The 20278-nt window shown below is 51.4% G+C and overlaps 2 protein-coding genes across 3 annotated transcripts in view; one reads left to right on the top strand and one right to left on the bottom strand.

Moving 5' to 3' along the window:
- The first annotated feature begins 1187 nt into the window (after positions 1 to 1187).
- TAF1C (TATA-box binding protein associated factor, RNA polymerase I subunit C) lies at positions 1188 to 8585 on the top strand. Of its 2 annotated transcripts, XM_063111266.1 has the most exons (15): positions 1188 to 1256; positions 1743 to 1881; positions 3028 to 3109; positions 3302 to 3399; positions 3476 to 3565; positions 3662 to 3735; positions 4371 to 4609; positions 4752 to 4868; positions 4952 to 5069; positions 5162 to 5233; positions 5387 to 5522; positions 5656 to 5799; positions 6504 to 6678; positions 6785 to 6922; positions 7013 to 8585. In XM_063111266.1, coding segments are annotated over exons 1-15 (2655 nt in total). In that variant the 5' UTR covers positions 1188 to 1254; the 3' UTR covers positions 8044 to 8585. The 2 variants fall into 2 exon arrangements, with proteins under 2 accessions (XP_062967336.1, XP_062967337.1); XM_063111267.1 differs by lacking the exon at positions 6785 to 6922.
- A 574-nt stretch (positions 8586 to 9159) lies between these two features.
- DNAAF1 (dynein axonemal assembly factor 1) overlaps positions 9160 to 20278 on the bottom strand; it is a 28127-nt gene continuing 17008 nt past the window's right edge. The window contains exons 8-12 of the mRNA XM_063110093.1: positions 17230 to 17499; positions 12920 to 13035; positions 11328 to 11387; positions 10131 to 10497; positions 9160 to 9257 (exon numbers count right to left, since the gene is read on the bottom strand). Of these exons, the coding sequence (XP_062966163.1) occupies positions 9160 to 9257; positions 10131 to 10497; positions 11328 to 11387; positions 12920 to 13035; positions 17230 to 17499 (911 nt within the window). The remainder of the gene's footprint in view (positions 9258 to 10130; positions 10498 to 11327; positions 11388 to 12919; positions 13036 to 17229; positions 17500 to 20278) is intronic.

The raw sequence follows: 20278 nt of genomic DNA on the forward strand, positions 1-20278 counted from the left end.
TTAACTGCAATTGGAGCAGTCACTCCTACGAAAGCCATGTTTTTCACAAGGATTTACTGAGCAACTCTGTGATTCCTGCCACCGTCCTCTCCTGTCATGGAAAATAAAATGATAGCAGCAGCTAGACAGCAGGGACTCAGGAATGAATCAGACAAAGTCCTGGCCTTTAGAGAGCTTACAGTCTAGTGAAGGAGAAAAGAGTGCACAGATACACCATTAAAGTTACACGTTCCCTGAGGAATTCAAGTATTTGTCGAAACCGTGTGATAGGCAGTGTGCATAGTGCTGAGGGTTCATGGATATATGGAGGTTACAGAATAAACTGATAAGATGCAGTGGAAATTCCAAGGGAAAAGATTTTTGCTTATTGTTTTAGTCAGTTTTGTGTTGCTATAACAGAATACCCGAGACTGGGTAATTTATAAGAAAAGAGGTTTATTTGGCTTGCAATTCTGGGATGATTGCATCTGGCACGGGCCTCAGGCTGTTTCTACTCCTAGCAGAAAAGCGGCAGGCAGCCGGTGGTTACAGGAAAATCACATGGCAAGAGGAAGCAAGAGAGAGAGGAGGTGCCAGCGTCCTTTAAACATCAGCTCTCGTTGGAACTAATACAGCGAGAACTCACTCGCTACCCCTCCTCCCCCAGGGAGAGCATTAATCCATTCATGAGGGATCCACCCCCATGTCTCAATCAGTTTCCAACATTGCCACATTGGAGATCAAATTTCCACATGACTTTTGGAGGGGACAACACATCCAAACTCCATCACTTACTAAGACTATAATGCTAATGTTTGCTTTTGGGTGCATGGAAGAGCAGTGGTTCAGAGCTCTGACTCTGAATTGGATAAAGATCAAGTCTTCGCTCCGGCAATTACAAGCTGTTGGCCATGAGCAAGTTACCTCTTCCTGAACCTTAGTTTCCTGAACTCTAAAATAGGGGCAATAGAAGAGAAAAGACAGCATGGCATCTGGCAGATGTGAATGCTGAGTAAGTAAGATCTCCTATTATTTTTGTTAATAAAAAACGAGGGATGATATGGTTGCTTATACTTCTGGAGGACTTTGTATTTACCAAAGCCCTTTGACGTAAATTTATTTGTATTCAACACACAGCACATTTTCTGGGAGGCACTGTGCTTAACAGCGGGAAGAAAGATGAACAAAACTCAATCCTTGGCTTTGGAGGAGCTCAAGCTTAGTCTTGGTGTAGTCTAGGGCACAGGAGTGTGGTCTACAGATGTGTACTATAATATGTAAGAGCTGTGATAGAAGCTGGCCTCTTGCCACTGTCTGACTTCATTCTCTAATGCTCTCTTCGTTGTTCACGCTGTAGCTGCCTAGTTGTTTCTCAAACACTTTCCAGCTCCAGTAGTTTTGCACTTGTTGATTGTTTTATGTGGAACCCAGTCCCCAGTTACCTGCATGGCTTTCTCCCTCATTAGGTTCAAGCTGTCCTCAAACGCCACCTTCTCAACAAGGCTTTTCCTGGCCACCATTGTTGAAACCGTACCGTCAGCCATTACTACCCCCTCCCTTGTGGGTGGATGGGTGGTTTTAATGTAGCGCTTATTACTGCTTAGCATTAGGCTAATAAACTCATTTGTTTTTGTTAACTGCTTCCTCAAAGAAAGTATACCCCTCTTAGGGTACTCTTTAGTCTCTCCAAGAACCGTGGAAGTCATTATCAAATTCAGGGTCTCTTGAGAAGGCCAGTGTGACCTTTGGTCCTTGTTTTCCAGGATGGACTTCCCCAGCTCCCTCCAGCCCACGTTGTTTATGACTGGCCCTCTTGGTCTGAGCGATGTCCCTGACCTGTCCTTTATGTGCAGCTGGAGAGACGCGCTGACTCTGCCAGAGTCCCAGCCCAAGAATTCTGAGGTAAGGATAGAAGCAGGAGCCCTGGCAGCTCCAGCATGGGTCCCTTGACTTGGTCCCCTTGTCTAGCATTCACATCAATTGGCAGGGGTACAGAGTGGGGTGGCATTAGCACAAATCTGCTAAGACACAGGCTAAGCCAGAATCCCCTCCTTTGGGGTATGTGGGATGCCCTGCCACCCATAGACTGTTTACTCAATAGGAGTTATTGGCTCTCTCTTTCCCACCTGTCTCTTCCCAAGACATTCATTCCTTTAATTGTTCAACAGATACTGAACAGCTCCTACTATGTGCTAGGTCCCTCATTACTCCCTGGGAATGCAGCATGAATAAGTCAGATGATCCCTGCCCTGTAGAACTGAGTGAGAATAAATAAGTGAAAAGACCAATGAATAAAATCATTGCAAAGTGTGGCTATAGCTTTGAGTGGAACTGAAAGGATGCTGAGACAGCATGGCAGGATGGAGGGGCGGGGAGGACAGACTTCACCAAGACTTCTGCTGGTGCCTCAGGAAGAACACTGGCCCTTTTCTTGGAATCCTAAGCCATTTGGCTGTCTTGGAGACAGCCTAGCTAAGGATTAAGCCTGGCAGAGTGGATAAGCAAATAAAAAGAGACAGCTGAGTGGGGGCTTGGGAGGTGGGGGTCAGGGATGGCCTCCTTGATAAGGAAGGGTTTCATGTCAGATTGGTACCCCTCGGGGAACATAGCGTGCTGGCTCATTCGTGTCCCGAGTGTTTGAGCTGCAGGCCTGGCAGTGGGAGGTAGAGGAGCCTGTCGGGCTCCCAGAGTGTCTATGAGGTCTCCTGCGTGGAAAGGAAAATTCAGGGGGATTCAGATCAGCCAGTGATGGAAGAAGGGGCTTCCATCTTTAAGAGCTAGTGCAGGTGGAGGTCAAAACCACACACTGGAGTCAGGCTGCCGGGGTTCAAATGCCAGCTCTTCTTATTACTGGCTCTGTCACCAGGGGCAAGTGACAGCCTCCCTATGCCTCCCTTTCCTCATCAGTAAAATGGCGATGACAATCGTGCCAACTTCACAGGGTTTCTCTGCGGGTTGAATGGGTTAATAAAAGGCAAATGCTTGCACAGCGCCTGGCCCCGGGGATGCCACATTGTAACACTATCATTGTGGTTGCGTTCCCTCCAGAATGGGGCACTGCACTTCACCAAGGACCTGCTATGGGAGCCGGTGACCCCTGGGCCCCTCCCCCTGCTGCCTCCTGCCCCTGGTAAGGGTCTCATTCCTCTGGGCTCGCTCCAAACTGTTCGGCCTATTGCTACTCTCCCCTACCCCCTACTCACAAGACCTTCCTGATAGCCTCTGCTCCCCCAGGGCCCTTGGGTCCCTCCAGTCACCTGGGACACCTAGTCCCGCTGCTGTGCCCTTCTCAGTCTTTTCCCTAATCTCCTTCTTCCCTGAGATCCCTGGGACTCTGGTGTGACTGCTCATGACCTGCTTTTCCGTGGAGGTTATCGATACCGGAGACGGCCCCAAGTTGTGTTAGATGGCACTGAACAGGTGAGTGGTCCCACAGTGGATAGTTCTGCATGGCCTGGAGGCTGTGCTTAGTGACCTGGCGCCTCTCTTCCCCCAGCTCAGCCGGTTCCTGTGGGATCATGGGGACATAGCTTTTGCACCCCTGGGGAAGCTGATGCTAGAGAATTTCAAACTGGAGGGAGCACGAGTGAGTATCCCCTGGTTGTCCAGGAGAAGGGACTCCCCGCTTCACCTCAGGGGTAGATCCTAGGGTGTGTGAGCTTGACAAGGCCTTTCCATGCAGAGCTGCTCTAAGAAGATGACAGTGGTCAGTGTGGAGAAGCTGCTTCAGGACCTCGGTGGACACCAGCCCTGGGGGCAAGTGGCTAGTGAGAAAGGATGGGTGGATAGGCCCAGCTGGCTATGGGTGTGGAAGGATCTGGGGTGTGGATCCAGGCTTCCGTCACAATTGCTACCCCTATGTCATGCAGTCATGAGCTGCGCTTCCTGATAGGAAACTCCCAATCCTAACTAGCTTAAGGGAAAAGGGAATTTAAATTCATGGACTTCAAGCACAGCTGCATCCAGGTGTTTAAGCAAAGTTAATAGGGCTCTGTCTCTTTTATTTTCTCAGCTGCTTCCCTCTGCCTGTCTTAATTCCTAGACAGGCTGTTGTCAGGTGGCACCAAGATGGCTTATGACTCCAAGGAAAGAGTCAGTGTCCTTCCTGAGGCAACAGAAGTCCCAGAAAGGACTTTGGTTGGCTTGGCTTGAGTCTCATGTCCATCTGTGAATCAGTCACTGTGGCAGGGGCAATGGAGTACTCTCTGTGGCCAGGTCTGGGTCATGTGACTGCCTCTGGGACATGGGAACAGGGTGGGTGGTTTCCCAAAGGAAGAGATTCTAGGTAGATAAAAATGTGTCCACTGCGCCCGGCCTCCCTTGGGATGTGTCCAGTCCTCCTCCCTCGTCACTGCCACAATATGATCTTCCTGCTGTTCCCTCATCCCCAGGTGTCCCTGGGCTTACCTCAGCCCCCGACAGCGCCGGTTCTCCATCCTTGGGGGCTCTGTCCTGGGCAAGTCAATGGCGAGCCTCCTGGGGGAGCTGCTGCATGAGGAGCTGGTGATGCAGTGGGAGCAGCTGCTTCTGGACCAGGCCTTCACCGGGGGTGCCTTGGCCTGGGTGCCTGGAAGGACACCCCGGATCAGACAGCTTGTCTACCCTGCTGGAGGTGCCCTGGATAGGCTGTGTATCCTTTGTCTCTGGACAGGAGATCCTGGAGGGCTTCCCTTTGGTGGAGGAGGTATCTCAGCATGGTCCAGGGAAGGGCAGGAACTTGGGGGACTTGCAGTGACCACAGTTTGTGCACTGATCCTTAGCCAAAGGCCCAGATTTCCAAGAAGTCAGTCTGATCTCAGATGGTAACCCCATAGTCCATGGGGACCCTGGACACATCCAGCTCCGGGGACCTGTCCGACAGGTGGTGACCTGTACCGTCCAGGGAGAATGTAAGGCCCTCAGATACCTCCCTTGCTCACTGACTGAACTGCTGGCTGACCCCTGACCTCTGGCCTCTCCATCCCCTCTGTAGCTCTGCTGGCTGTCCGCTCTGACTACCACTGTGCCATGTGGAAGGTCAGTAGGCAGGGGCTGCCAGTCCCCCTGCAGGTGCTGCAGGTGAAAAAGGGAGCCACTGGGATCAGTCTCAGGTGAGGGGCTGATTTGGGCTGGTCAGCAAGGAGATGGGCCTGGGAGAAGGGACGGGTGGCCCAACGACATTAACCATGCTCGTGTCCTGTAGCCCTCACCTGCCTGGGGAACTGGCCATCTGCAGCCGTTCAGGAGCTGTCTGTCTGTGGACCCCTCAGGATGGGTAATGCCCCTTCCCCCCAACAAACAGAACTATGGCCCTCTGCTCCCTGTTCACATCCTGACCCAGGGCCAGGTCGCCCCTGGTCTTCCGCCGACCTCTCAGCCCCTCCCCCATTGGCCCGTCCCCCAGCCCATGGCTTACCATCTCCCCAAGGCTGCAGCAACTCTACAAGGACCCTGAGACCCTTGTCTTCCGGGACCCCTCTCCCTGGCGTTGGGCAGATTTCACCGCCCACCCTCGGGTGTTGACTGTGGGTGACCGCACTGGTGTGAAGATGATCGACACTCAGGTATGGAGACAGGGACCGGAGACCTCCCCAACTGCGGAGCCACAGAGCCGGCGAGTCCCAGGCTGCCCATGGTGGTGGCAAGAACAGTGTCCAGACCTAGGCTGAGCAAGGGCTGACCTGTGCTTCTCCCCAGGGCCCACCGGGCTGTGGTCTGCTGCTTTTCCGTGGAGGGGCAGAGGCCTCATGCCAGAAAGGGGAACGTATCCTGCTCACACAGTACCTGGGGCAGCCTGGTGCTGGATCTCTGCCTCCCACTCTCCATCTCCTCTGTACCCAGGTGAGCAACTCCACCTGGGCTCTGTCTCAGACGGTTGCTAACACCTACTGCTTGCCAGTGGCTCTGCCTAGTCGAGACAGCCGCAGGCAGAACCAGGCTCATTAAAGCCCGGACAGCTCTGTGGCCTGAATGTGCATGGGGTTCCATAGCACTGCACCCTGCATCTGGCGCTGGCTGGTGGGTGGGGAAGGCCCCATGGGGAGTGACACCCTCTTAGGGCTTTGAGGTACAACTGGGGGTGGAGCAGGTGAGGAGAGGCATCAGGCAGGGGTGTGTGTGCAAAGCTGGACAGCTGTTCTGTGTTCAGGACCAGGGCAGGAGGGCTGAGGGTCACCTGAGGTTCTGCCTTCTGCCTGCCTTTCCCCCAGTTCCCCAAGAACCCAGGATGTTTGTGGACGTGTCAGCACAGGTTCCACGGTCAGGAGAGTGTGGGACCAGCTGCAGGAAAGCCAGGGGGTTCTGTGCGATGAGATTCCCCCACACTTCCAAGAATCTTTCTCCCTGTGATGCCACCTGTCTACCTGTCTGTCTGTCTGGAAACATCTCCCACTCAGGGCCCGGCAGGTGTGGTGGGTGAGGCACTTGAAGGCTGGCCAGAGTGCACTGCTATCATGCAGGGCTTGCGCTCATCCTGAGAGCCACCGGCCAGCGAGCTCCCAAGTCTCAGCCACAAACTCGCCCTCTTGCTTCTTTCTCGGCCCCAGTTTTCACTCTACCTGATGGATGAGCGCCTCCCCCTGGTGCCGTTGCTGAAGTGGAACCACGGCCTCCCCTCCGCTCCGCTGCTGGCCCGGCTGCTGCCTCCACCACGCCCTGGCTCCCCGCAGCCCCTGCTCCTGGCAGGCCAGGGCGGGCAACTGCAGCTGCTGCACATCACGGGTGAGGGACCAGGCCTGGCTGGGGGTGGGGGAAGATGGGCAGGGGTGGGGGAAGATGGGCAGGAGTGGGGCCTGGCCAGGGCCTCAGCTGTGTGTCCTTCCTGCAGGAGAGGTGGCCTCCGTGCCCCGGTTGGCAGGGCCCCCCCAGTCTCTTCCTTCCAGGACCGACTCCCTCTCTGCATTTCCCCTGCTGGAGCCAAAGAGCCAATGGCTGCTGCAGGAGCGTCTAAAAGCACCAACCATAGGTGTGCTGGGGTGGGGGAATGAGCTTGGGGGGCTGCGGTACGGATGCGCCCCCGCCAGGCCTTGCAGGTTAGTATCATTCCCATCTCCAGGTCTGGCTGCCGCCGTCCCGCCCTCTGCCTCTATGCCTGTCCTGTCACTCTTCCAACTCTCGGCTGCTGGAGATGTCTTCTATCAGTGCCTTCGCCTCCAGGCAGACTGCAGCCCCCACAGGGACACTGGGCCTGACTGCCCAGTCTCCACGGCAACAGGAACCCCCCTAGACAAGACTCCCACCCCCCCCACAGCTTCCTGGACCCCACAGGAGACTGCCTGCTGCAGCCAGTGGCTGAAGGCCCTGCTGAAGGTGCCCCTGGCTCCCCCTGTGTGGGCTGCCCCCACCTTTTCGCAGCGCTCTGTGTTGCGCAGCCTGGAACTGCGGACACAGGAAGGGAAAGCACCAGAGGTGCTCCGGGCAGCCATGGCCAAAGGGCAGCTTCTGCAACAGAAGGACCTGGGCTCACTCCCCATGGCAGAGCCTCCCCCTGCCCCTGAATCAGTCCCAGAGGATGAGCTCAGTGAGCGATTGGGAGAGGCTTGGGAAGGCCGAGGGCCTGCTTGGTGGGCGAGGCGACAGGGCAGAACCACAGAGCCTGGGAAACAGCCCAGGCGGCCCAAGCGGCGGACTCAGCTCTCCAGCACCTTCTCACTCAGTGGCTGCGTGGACCTCTCAGACACCACCAGCCCCCGTCACAGCCCAGACCGGACATCCCTTGAGGCCAGGCCTCGGCTCCCAGCAACCCCGCTCTCCCAGGAATTGACCCAGGACCTCTGGACCCCAAGCATCCCCTCGGAGCAGCAGCAGACTTTCCAGGACTACATGGCCAAGCTGCCACACCAAGGAGACACCCCGGGATATGCCGCCACACCCCGCTCCCAGGCCTCCAGCATCTGGGCCGCCTCCTCCCAGCAGCAGACGCTCCAAGACCACAAGGCCAAGCTGCTGCTCCAAGGGGACACCCCGGGGTGTGCTGCCACATCCCCCTCCCAGGCCTCCAGCATCCGGGCTACGCCCTCCCGGCAGCACACCCCTGTCCTCTCTGGCTCTCAGCCTCGTCGGAAGAAGGCTCGCATGGGCTTCTGAGGGTGCAGGGAAGGCTGCTCCCCACCCCAGAAAGCCCCTCATCCTTCCTGGACCAGTGTGCCTTCCAAGGTGGATACTTAGGAACCAGAGAGAACAGTGTCTGGGGTGCAGAGCTTTCTACCTCCTGAGGGCCAGTGTGATTGTGGGAGACATCCAAAAGTGATTTGGAGCCAAGTCAAAGGAATGGAGCCACAGAATAGTTTCTTCTGTGGCTCATCTGTTCACCTGAAGATAATTCCAAGGGCAAGTTGGAAAGGTGCTGGTGGTTCTGTCTTTAGGGCCAGTGTTGCAGGGATGCCCCCGGGAGACAGTGCAGTCCATGCTGGAGAGTGCCTGCCCTGCGCTGTCGCCTCATCCCCGCGCTGTCGCCTCATCCCCACGCCTCCCCGTCCTGGGAAGTGGCGCAGCGCCCCGAGCTCCTTGGGTCTGGTGAGGGTGGGGTGAGGCCCTGTCGGGCTCACGGGGCGGGCACAGTGGAGGTCGGCAGCTGTTCCGGGTTTGTGTTTATTAAGCAGTCTCTACCGTGATCTGATGCTTTGTAGAGGGAGATGCTCTGGACCCAGGTTCAGGGACTGAATAAACGTCAGCTGAATGTGGACTGGGTGATCACGTTTTCTGGACTGGCCAGGTCCCCTCATGCAGCTCGTGGTGTCTAATGCATCAAGTCCCACTTCCTCTGAGTTCTCTCGTCCCAGTGGGAGATTATGTTCTCCTGTGGGGAAAACACCCGCTTGAAATTTGACAGGCCCCAGCGTCTGATCTAAGTTTCTCATCACACGTAAAGAGAGAAACAGTCCCTTCTCAAGGCAGCTGATAAAACGAAAGGAATCGCATATGACTCGTGCAGATTTTAAGACAGTCCAACAACACGTTGACTTGGGTGTTAAGATGTTTATCATGCTCCAAGACATTTATAATTACACAATTGTACTACAGATAACTGGGGGAATTGTATGCTGCTGTGGGCACAGGAACATGGAGCAGACGTCACAGCCAAGGCCCCGGGGCATGCTCACAGTACCTGCAGCACTTGGGAGGGAAGGGAACCAAGCCCAAGGGTGACATGTGCCTGCTTCCTTAACTGCCAGTCCAAGGTGAAGGGGGCTGCCTTGAAGTTCAGTCCAAGCCAAACTCAATATCCTCCTGGTGTGCCCCTGCCCCGGGCTCCTTGGGCTCCATCTCAGACCACACTTCGTTCTCTTCAGTTCTGTTTCCTAAAGAGTCAAGAGAGAGGGCAGCAGTGTGCCTGGGAAATGGGGTCATCCCCTCTCTGTTCCTGCATGCAAGTCTAGAGTCAACCACAAAGCTGTCTTTCAGGAAAAAGCCTGACCTCTCGTTAGTGTGGGATAAGAAGTAGGAGCTGTCCAGGCTCAGCAAGCATCCTGCTGTGGACATTCACCCAAAGGCAGCTTGTTCTCAGTGAGCACTCACCAGCTTCTCCCCACACCCTGCATCCCCCTCATGTGCACCGGCCTCTGGAGCTAGGTGAGCCCCCAGTGTGTTGTTTGTGGTTTGTCCTCCCCAGCCAGGCCCCTGGACACTACCCCTGTCTGGCGACCTTCCCCATCCTGCCACAAAGCCATCTGCCTCTCACACGAGATTCATCCTGGTCCCTGGATCTTCTCTGTGGAGCAGCTGTGCCCTCACACCAGTGACACCCTCCCTCTGTCCCACACCCCCAGCTATGGTGTCAGAAGTCCCCTCCCTCCTGCAGATGTCTCATCTGGCAGGGCCAAGGAACAGGGATGGTGAGGATGCAAGTTCCTGAGCTGGCCTCGACCTGCTGAGCCGAGGTTGCTGAGAATCTGCATGACCACAGGGCCCCGGTGATCCCCAACCCCCCACAGTCAGACTCAGCCTACCAGGGATGGGCTGGCCCAAGCTGGTAACCACAAGTGACAGCTTCAGAGCCGTGAATTTAGGAGCGTGATCTACACATGGTCTCCCTTCTCTGAGAATGTGGGGTTCTTAGGGCAAAGGCTCAAAGGGCCACCCCCACCAGCCTGGGTCCCCAGGGTAGGGTAGTTAACAGTCCATTTCTCTACAAAGCTTTTGGCCCTGTGGTCTTGAAAGCAGGGTGGCATTACCTGGTGGAGAGGCTGCACAAAGGCTGCTGTCCCCATCCGCACTAGCTGGGGGTGGTACAAAGTCTCTTTCACAGGGGTGGGGTGCTGGTGGCTGGTCCAAGGGCTCATCGCCACCAAGCTCCTCAATCAGCGGCCGTGGGGATTTCGGGTCTTTACTTTGCATTTCCAAGCCCCTCTTTGCTTCCTTTTTAAATATTTCTGTGAAAGGCATCTCTGCCTTCTTTGAGGTGTCTTTAGAGACTGCGAATATGTTTGAAAGGGTGTCTGTGGACATATGTCCCAGCATGGGAAGCGATGTGCAGTCTAGTTCAGAGCCACTGTTGTCACTCGAGCTTGAGATGACTTCAATCTTCGGAAACCACATTTTCTATTAAAAGAAGACATTAGATTCACACTAAAATGCCCCATGTCAATTCTGCTTTTTTATCTAACATCAAAAATTATTCTGTTGCCATATACAAGAAAGGCCCAAGGGGAAGTGGGACTGTGCCCTTTGAAAGTTAGGCTTCAGGATGGACACTCCTTGGCTGGCTGTTTCTGCTGAGCTCTGCAGCCAGTGTCTGCACTCCCTTCCAACCCTCTGCTCGGTCCCCACACAGTGCTCCCCACCCACTCTGTTTTGCTACAGGTATCTCCAGTGGCCAACATGCCCCATAACCCGTAACCCGGCTTTGCTCACAAACTCCAAGACCATGCTTCTTGGGCATCAGTCCCCCCACAGTAACTGGCCTCACGTGTCTGTTTCCTTTGTTGATGAGCTCAAGCATAGAGGTCAAGTCTCATGCCTCCTTCTCCCTCGGCACACAAGTCCGACACTTATGAGCTTTCAGAGGGAGCAGGGTCAGGTCAGCTTGGATGGATTCCCCATTGTGCCTCATACACTCGCTCCTCTCCATCCTCTCGCCTCCTTTTCCTTCCCCTATCTATGTGGCTGTCTTTAAACAGACATTTATAAGATGACCATATAAATATAGCATAAGGACAGGGAAATGCTTTCAGGTGATTATGTATAGTATACAGTTATTACAAATCAGCAATAAAATGTGTGTTCAAAAAAGCCCAAGTAGTTAACCATAAAATAATAGCTGCATTTCCTCAGTGAGAGCATGGGACTTTCACGATAAGGAGAGAGACTCTGTAAACGACAAAAACGAAAGTGGAATTAAGTTGACTGTGGGAAAGGTGTGCACTGATAACCTTATCCTGGTTTTCCAGAGATTCTCCTGTGTCATCCATATCTTCCAGGTCAGGTAGGTCCTGAAAGAGCAAACAATTCCCATGTCACCAGGGGGCACGCACACTCTGAGCGCTCTGAAAGGCAGGTGAGGGCCACATGCTTTGCATTCAGGCTCTGTCACATGCAGGCCACAGAGGAGGAGACATGAGCAACTGCCCACGGCACTCTAGTCTGTCCCTCCAAAAGGAACCTCCTGGACGCTAACAGAACAAACATTGCCACTGCAAATGTCCAGACCTAATCAATGAAAGTGAGACTTGGCTGGGCGCGACAGATCTGAGGGATTTCCACATCTTTTCTCCACTTCACCATGTTAGAGATGCCACCAGCTCATCTTGGGGGAAATAATGGAACCCAAACCAAATGTACCTCTGTAACAATTAGTCCTAGGACTCTGTGTGGTATGAAAGTAATATATTTTGTACCTCCCCAAAACTAGTAGGACTTTTTTGTTTTGTATTATGAGGTTTTTGTTCGTTTTTTGGGATCTTCATCCATAGCCCCCAGTTGGCATGTGAGGGAGGCAGTGCACAGTGTGTGGTGAGATGCATGGACACTGGAGCCACCTGCCTGGAGAAGCATACAGCCCACTCTACCCTTCCTAGCTGTGTGGCTTTGGGCAAGTTGCTTAACCTGTTTCTCAATTTCCTCATCTGTAAAATTGGGATGATAACAGTATGCACCTCTTATAGTTATGGGAAAAGCTAAATCTATCAATACAAGTCGTATTTAGAGCAGTGCTATGCATAGAGTAAGAACTCAATAAATGTTAGCTATTGGTGCTGTGGTTCTGCACAATCAGTTATCAGATGGTAGAGCCTAATTGCCAATATTGTTTCTTATGCATAGATCCTGAAACCCACTATGAATATTGACCAAGATCAGTTTAACGCTTACTGAGCCATGTGAAAGTTTGAAGTCTGGGCCTTGGAAATGAAAGAGCGGTTTAGAAGTTTCCCCAGGCAGCGGGCAGGGGCAGGGGCTGGCAAAGTCGCGCACCACAGGTGAGCAGAGTGCGTGCCAGCCGCCCACTGGGGCGAGGTGGAGGTTGCTGAGAAGTGCGTCCCCGCTCTCGCCCCATCCATCCCGGCACCCTTCCTGTGGGCTTGCAATGAATGTGTGAGTTCCCACAGCACTGTTCCCGTGGACCACAGCATTTAAGACTGTCATCAAAACGGGAAGAGCTTCAAGGAGGAGTGACACCGGAGGCTGAGATCATGCTATCACTGAGCAGGCTAGGGGTGGGACGCTGCACAGGCACAGCTTGATGAGCCAACAGGAAGCCGGGACAGTGACAGGCCAGTGGCTAGCAGGGGCCTCTTGCTGGCGGTGTCCAAAGAAGACTGAGAGGCTCTGATCTTGTAAATGCAGATTCTGACCAGCAGGGGGTAGCCCAGGATTCTGCATTTCTAACCAGTTCCCTGGCGGTGCCACACCTCCTGGCCTGAGGACCACACTTTGGGTAGGGACGATTTCAGAGGTTTGTACGTGACCACCTGTTTTGCCAACTATAAAACTGGTGCTTTTCTGCAAGGTTAAATACTTCACGTACATTGATGAATAACGTCTCCTTTGTCTCCAGTTTAATGGCTTCTAAATCTTCAGTTCCAGCACCATCAAGTTCTGTAACTAATACACTCTCGGTGGCCACAATCTGGGGAGTTGATTCTAAGGAACAACAACAAAAAGTTGTTAATCTTAGAGTTAGTTTTATACACAGTAGTCAGATTGACAAGCCCAAAGTGAAGATGGATTCCAAGAGCAGATGAAGGACAGAAACCCTCTTCAGGTCCAAAAGGCCAGCCCCTGTTACAGAGGTCATGAGACCACATCTTAGGATATGGTTATATCTACTAAGAAAAGAAGAGAAAACACTGCCCTTTGTGTAATCTGGATGTGAATCCAGTGAGATGAAAGTCACAGCCAGGAATCAACGCAGAAAAAGCAGGAAACTTGGAAAGGGCAGCTTGACCGACGAGCAAGAAGACGCAGGAAGGGGCTGTGCTGACAAGGGCCTCCTCGGGAGGCCAAAGGGGCAGCTGCATGGCCTGTCCAGGGAGGGGTACCCACCACGGTCTGTACTGCCTGTTCCTCAGTCAGCGTCAGGGACTTGTGCAATTTAGTCATTGCAGGGTCGCCTTCCTCCTCCAGGGCCCTGCTTTTCGAGGTTCCTGAGGCTGTGTCCTTGGGTCCTGTTCTCTGATTTCTCCTTGGTCTCATGGCTTCAGTTATGCTAGAGATCAGTGGTCCATTGCATCCACCCCAAGAACTGGCCATGCCCAATTTGACTCAGAGCCACATCTGGACACCGTGTTAAAGTGACACGAGGACACTGGCAGCAGGCTCCCAGAGCTGCTGTTGTGGGTGACCCCAGGCCCACTTGTCACTCTAGCCCCCTCTTGACCCTCACTCACAAGTCCCAGTTGTTACTGGTCTTCTCCACGGGGAGGTCCCATAGCTTCTCAAAGTCCCTATTTCTAATTACGCTGACTCTGGCTTTGCTCTCAAATCAGCTCTTCTCCTGCTCCCTTGTCCTGCTAATGGCACCGCAGGCTCCGACTTTCTCAGCCGAGAAGCTCATGATCAAAGCAGCTACCAAGTCCTTTTGTTTCTACGTCACCAAAACCTGTCTGTCTGTGCATTAATTGGTTTAGGGTAAAAGGTGAGGCAGGGAAGAGACTCCCAATTATCGGGTGCACTGCTTATGTGATCTCTTCAGCCCATGGTCTAGGGATAGTTTCCATTTCACAGAGCTGGAAATAGGCTCAGAGAGGTGTTGTGGCTTGCCCAAGGTCACTCCGCTAATTAGGGGGCTGAACTTGGGTTTGACCTCAGGTGTCTGTTTAGAAACCACACTGTGCTTAGTGCATTTCAGTAAAATGCTTGTAGCATTCTACAGACGATTTTGGTGACTACTAGAAAGAAGCTAAAGCTTCTAGAGTGAGGTGTAATTAAAGAGACAGGAAATGGTGTATATTTCCAAACTGGTATGTACTCACCTAAGGTTCCACTTCTGCCCTTATGTTTAAACCTTAGAATAAGGGTGGGAAGCTATTCAAGTATCTAAGTCTGACTCTTGCTCCCTAGGCAACCTTCACCAATTCCTGACTTCATGATGAGGTCTCAGGGAGAGTTTGCTCAGGGAACACAGCTAAGTTGGTCCTATGGTTTACCTCCTGGTCTTCTCCATCCTTCACTGAGACCTCGTTACTTGCAAGGAAAGACTGCTTGATGCAAGAAAGATGAATGGAAAGTGACTTTGTAAATAGATGGCTTTCTAGTTAGATTTACGTTTCCTGAGTCACTTTACAATGAGGTGGAGGAAGGTCCTCCTTGCCCTGACAGCCCAGGAGAGAGAGAAGCTGGGGACCAGGAGCTTCTAGGAAGTAAAGGCTTCAGGACAAAGGCTAACAGGAGGCATGAGGTCAGTGAGGCAGGCGGGACCAAGCCTGGCCTCTCAGGTTACATCTGGCTTTAGTTCCTGCCTCCGCTGTTTACCTGCTCTGCAATTTGGAGCAAGTCACTTTACTTCATGGAACCTCCATCTTCAACTCCATGAGATGGGGTAAGGACGGTAGCACCTACCTCACAGGGGTCCTGGGAAGCTCTGGCCTCCACTCGGAACCCCATAGATGCCAGATAGACTTATTGCTGGCTCACGTCTCCTCTCTTGACCACAGCAACTGCAATTGAGCAGCTACTTTAAATTTGCCCTTTGTCTGTTCAGCAAGGCAAAGGCCTGTTTCACTCATACAAACTGCTGCTAGACTAGGTACAGTTTTTTTGTTTGTTTGTTTGTTTGTTTATTTTGTGACCGGTAAGGGGATCACAACCCTTGGTGTGGTGTCGTCCGCACCGCACTCAGCCAGTGAGCGCACCAGCCATCCCTATATAGGATCTGAACCTGAGGCCTCGGCGCTCCCAATGCCGCTGCGCTCCCAGTGCCGCACTCTCCTGAGTGAGCCACGGGGTCGGCCCTGAGGTACAGTTTTGAAGCAAAAAACTTTAAAGGAGAGGGAGTGATTATGCAGGGAAAACTTTGTATCTTGCAAAATCCATGTGTGATAATGCCAATGTAATAGTTGAGAGGACTTTTCCTCATATGCTTAAAGCAGAAATATTGCACCATTTAAATAATAAAGTCTGCAACATCTCCATCTGTGGAAAGCTTTAGGGAAAACATGAGCCTGGCCTGGTTGAGATGTTCTTCCAGAAACCAAGAAATGACCACAGAGGCCATGGAGGTTTTACAATCCCACCCAGCAAAACGGCGCCACAGGCTACAGAAGGCAGCACTTCAGCGCCTCATAAGGAAAAATGAAGTCAGAACAAGTCAAGCTTCTCAGAAACATCAAGCCCCAGTCTCTTATCACCATCGGGGAAGAGCCGTGATGAACATCTGAAAAGGCATGATGGGGGAGTGTGTCCCCCAACTTCCCAGAGAGTAGCGTCCTCTTTTCGGTGACTGTGGTCGTTCGGAAATAACCCAGCCACTCTTTCCCTGCCCGCTCCGCCAGGGCCTGGGCCGCCCTTCCTCTGCTCACTGTCTCCCTGCTGCTCCTGCCCTTCCTTCCTTCCGTGCCTCTTGCCTCCCCTGGCACAGAATCTCTGAGAGACTCCTGAGTCCAGCATTGGGAAAAACCACCATTCCCGAGTCCCTGAGGTGGGGTCAGGCCTGAGGACATCACCCCCAGGCCCCACTCCTGAGGGTGTGTTTTTATTTCCCACACATATTTTGTAAACACCCCTAGGCTGCAAGAGATTTTATAGATATTTCTGAACATAAGGGAGGCGGAGAATAAATCCAAGTTAATAAGAGAGCACTGAGTGTTTGGGGGTAGGGAGTGGGGTGAGGCCAGTATGATTTTGAAGAGATTAATTAAAATAGGGCTCAGTTGGGTTAATGGTTCAGAATGGTCTGCTCTGTCCAAGTTCCTTAGCCTGAAAGGTAATTCGCCCAGTCCTGGCACCCAGTGTGGCCCCTGCTCCCTGGCTGATCTCCTTAAGTCTGGAGAACAGTGTCACTTCTGGGTCTCTTCCACACAGTGGGACCATAGTTCTGGGCCACACTAGCTAAATTCCCCAAGCAGACCTCAAGTCCTGCTCAGGTTTGGGCTCAGAATTATTCCCATCTCCCAAGACCCTACGGTCTGGGAATATTCCTGATCCGGCTTCTCCCACAAATCCCACAATAGTAGTGAGTTCATCCTGGGGAAGTCCTGGGTATACCTGTTATTTGGCAAAACCCAACTTGGCTAGAACCTGTCAAGGAATTCCCTTTTTCTAGATCTGCATCACCTACCAAGTAGCCACAGCCACATATGGCTGCTGGGCACTGGAAATGTGGCCAGTATCAATTTTTAGTTTTATTTAATTATATCTTTACTTTTAATTCATTTTCATTTAAAATTTAAAACTGAAGTAGTATAAAACAATTTGCTTGTTTTGGTAGGACTCCATTTCCCTTTGGTGAAAAGTTAGCATTCAAATCGAGATGGGCGGTAAGTGTAAAATACCCACTGGATTTTGATGACTTACAAAAAACAATGTAAAATATCTCATTGAGAATTTTCATATTGATTCCAAGCTGAAATGATTGTATTTTAGGTATATTGGGTAAATAAAATATATTGCTAATAGTTTTACCTGTTTGTTTTTACTTGTCTTCATGTGGCTACTGGAAAATCTAGCGATGGCTCCCATTTTATTTCTATCTGGCAGCAAGTGCTGCTGTAGGTGATGAGACAACTTGGGTACCTTATCTTCTAGACCCAGTGATAAAGAAGGGAGAATCAGGCGCCAGGCCTCCCGGATGTGATGCCCAGTGCTCCCCTGTCTGTCTGGGTTTCTCAACTGAATTACCTGCCCCAGCAGCTCCAAGGGGTGGCGGTGTTGGGGCCTTAGCCGGGAGGGTCCCCTCCGGCTGCTGGCCTTTATTCTCTCTGTCAACCTCTGAAGGCAGCTCCTCTTCTTCTCCTCCTGTCTTTTCCGGGCACAGCTCATCCTTGGCCTCGAAGCTTTTCCTAACAAACGACTGCATTTTCTGCTGTATTTCTCCATCCACGGGAGGCTCTTCCCTGCCTGCCGTGCTGTCACACGTGTTCTCGCCGCTGCTGGTTGGTGGCCTGTCCCCTAAGCAAGGGAAGTGAAAAGGTGAACTTGGAAATGTCCAGGAGGATGAAGGCGTCTGTACATCTATCAGGGACATGCAGCGAACGTGTGAGAATGAGCATGGGGAAGTGTCAGGGTTGCAGCTAGGGGTGGTCACCACAGTGTCCTTTGTGATCGCTCAATAAGGGGAGTGAAACGTCCACAAAAAGGGACAGTTGAGCTTGTCCATTTCATGGGAGAGGATACCGCCATTAAGAAAACACAGAGCAGGAGGTTCTTAGGAGATGCAGGAAGGATTTGGGGTTTAGGGACCACGATGTCTGCCTTTACTTTCAAATGGCTCAGGAGAAGGACGTGTGTGTGTGTGTGTGTGTGTGTGTGTGTGTGTGTGTGTGTGTGTGTGTGTGTGTGTGTGTGTGTGTGTGTGTGTGTGTGTGTGTGGCAAAATGTTAAAAACCACTGAATGTAAATGGACACCATACACCTATTTGTTTTACTATTCTCTCAGCTTTTCTGAAAATTTGAAAAATTTCAAAATAAGTTGAGGATAGGAAAAATATACTGTAGGAAAATGTCTGTTTTTATGGAAAATAGTTATAGCATGCTAGTTCAAAAGAGTAGGCAGAAAGCAATATAATTATATCATTTTGGTATAAAAATATGTGTTACATGCATGGGGAAAAGCCAGGAAACATACATACCAGAATATTGAGTGGTTCTTCCTGCAATTATATTGTTACTTGTCTTTTCTGTGTTTTCTATTTGTAGTATACTCATATCTTGTAATTAGATGAAAGGCAATCAATGTTATTTTAAAGCACACGTGGAGAGGAGACCCTGGCTCTTCTACTGGGTACAGGTGAGGAAGGTGGGTTCTTACTTATGAAGGTGCCCTGAGCACTGTGCCCAGAATCCTGAATATGGCCAGTGAGCCCTCATGTTAGGGTTGGACTAGGATGGACCCACAACTCAATTGCTCACTTATGGCCTCCACCAAATGCTGTCCAGGTGCATTGGGCATGAGAAGGGGGTTCCACATGCCCGAGGACTTGGGGTAGTAGACCAAGTGGGGCAGGAAGGGGTCCATTCACAGCAAACCAGGGCACCTGGGAGTAGACAGAGTCTTGAAATGGGGGGTTTGCAGAGGGAGGCAAGGAGAGAGACTCTGAAATCTTGGAACAGACTGTGGTCGGGGAGGGGAGACTGTGGGGCTAAGAACATGCCCCAGGCCAGCCTTGGACCTACCAAGCCGGGAATAGGTGGTTCTGAATCTTTCTAGGGTCTAGCAGATTTCATACAATCACCCAGACTTTTAGCTCTGATCTGAGCTCAACAGAGGGCAAATGATCTGTGCCAAAGAGGAAGCAGCACGGCTGTCCTTCAGAGTTAACAAAACTGAACTGTCAAGGTTGGCCATAAAAGAGAATAAAGTACTGGTACGTGCTGCAACATGGGTGAGCCTCAAAGACACAGTGCTGGTTATAACATCACGTTGTGTGATTCCATTTATATGAAATGTCCAGAATAGGCAAATCTATAGAGACACAGGCAGATGAGTGGTTGTCAGGGCTGGGGTAGGGGGAGTAATGGGTACAGGATTTTATTCTGGGATGATGAAAACATTTTGGAACTAGATAGAAGTGCTGGCTGGTCAACACTGTGAATGTACTAAATGCCACTGAATTCTATTCTATACTTTAAAATTAATCATTTTATGTTATGTGAATTTTACCTCAATTAAAAATAAACAAAACAAAAAGGTCAAGGGCCTCTGTGCTTTTCCATGGTGACTTGCTCAGAAGGCCCCTCTCCAACACTGAGGCTGCAGTGCTCCACCTGGCTCCCCAAGTGAAAGATCACCCCCCACACACATTTGTGCCACACCTACCATCACTAAGTATCACCAGCATCACTCCCACGACAGCCATTTTTTCATAACCTATGGTGACTTCCTGTCACCTCTCATGTCGAGGCCAGTTTTCAGGGCCCTTCTTGTTATGACCCCACCCAACCCAGCTAATCGCATCTGATTTTCCAGTTAATAACCAGATTCCACTTATGGGTTTCTAGTTCTCCTCTTTGCCTCCTCAAAGAAACTGCGGGCTCCTTGAGGAGGTGGAACCAACCTCCTCCCTCTGCTGGAACCTGCGCCAGTGTCTGCATGTTTGCTCTGGGTGTGTAAGCACATGTGCTGTGTGCCCACACCTGTGTTTGTGTGCAGACAACAAGACCTGTTTACTTATAAATGTCCCGCTATCATACCAAATGGGCAAAGAGACCTTTCTGCAGGCAAAGAAATGTAGAATTTAATAGGGCAATAGTAGTAATGAAAAATCTCAATAACAATTTTAAAAATCAATATTACTATAACACTCTGATTAAAACAAGGCTTTATAAAGGGCACTGACTAAGCCCCCAGTATATATCCTGGCTGATTTACTGCTATGAATGGCACTAGATGTGGTACCTATTAAATTAGTACAATATCATATTGCTTTGATATGAAGTCAAAATGGAATTAGTAATATTCATTTGTACTGATAGCTTCTAATCTTAAAACCTGTGACTATGTTATCTCACATGGCAAAAGGGACTTTGCAGATGTGATTAAGATTAAGGACCCTGATACAGGAAAATTATCCTGGATTATCCAGGTGGGCTCAATGTCATCACAAAGGTCCCTGTAGAAGGGAGGCAGGAAGGTCAGAATCAGAGAGAGATTAGAAGACCTACGCTGCTGGCTCTGAAGGTGGAGGAAGGGGCCATAAGCCAGGAAGGCGGGCAGCCTCTACAAGCTGGA

The sequence above is a fragment of the Cynocephalus volans genome, chromosome 10, assembly GCF_027409185.1.
Source record: "Cynocephalus volans isolate mCynVol1 chromosome 10, mCynVol1.pri, whole genome shotgun sequence".
Taxonomy (NCBI): domain Eukaryota; kingdom Metazoa; phylum Chordata; class Mammalia; order Dermoptera; family Cynocephalidae; genus Cynocephalus; species Cynocephalus volans.

Bases quoted from the DNA above. Each gene is read 5' to 3' on its own strand.
- TAF1C (XM_063111266.1), top strand. The intron at 1,882-3,027 runs GTAAGGATAGAA...CGTTCCCTCCAG, and splicing joins CCCAGCCCAAGAATTCTGAG to AATGGGGCACTGCACTTCAC. The intron at 3,110-3,301 runs GTAAGGGTCTCA...TTCTTCCCTGAG, and splicing joins CCTGCTGCCTCCTGCCCCTG to ATCCCTGGGACTCTGGTGTG.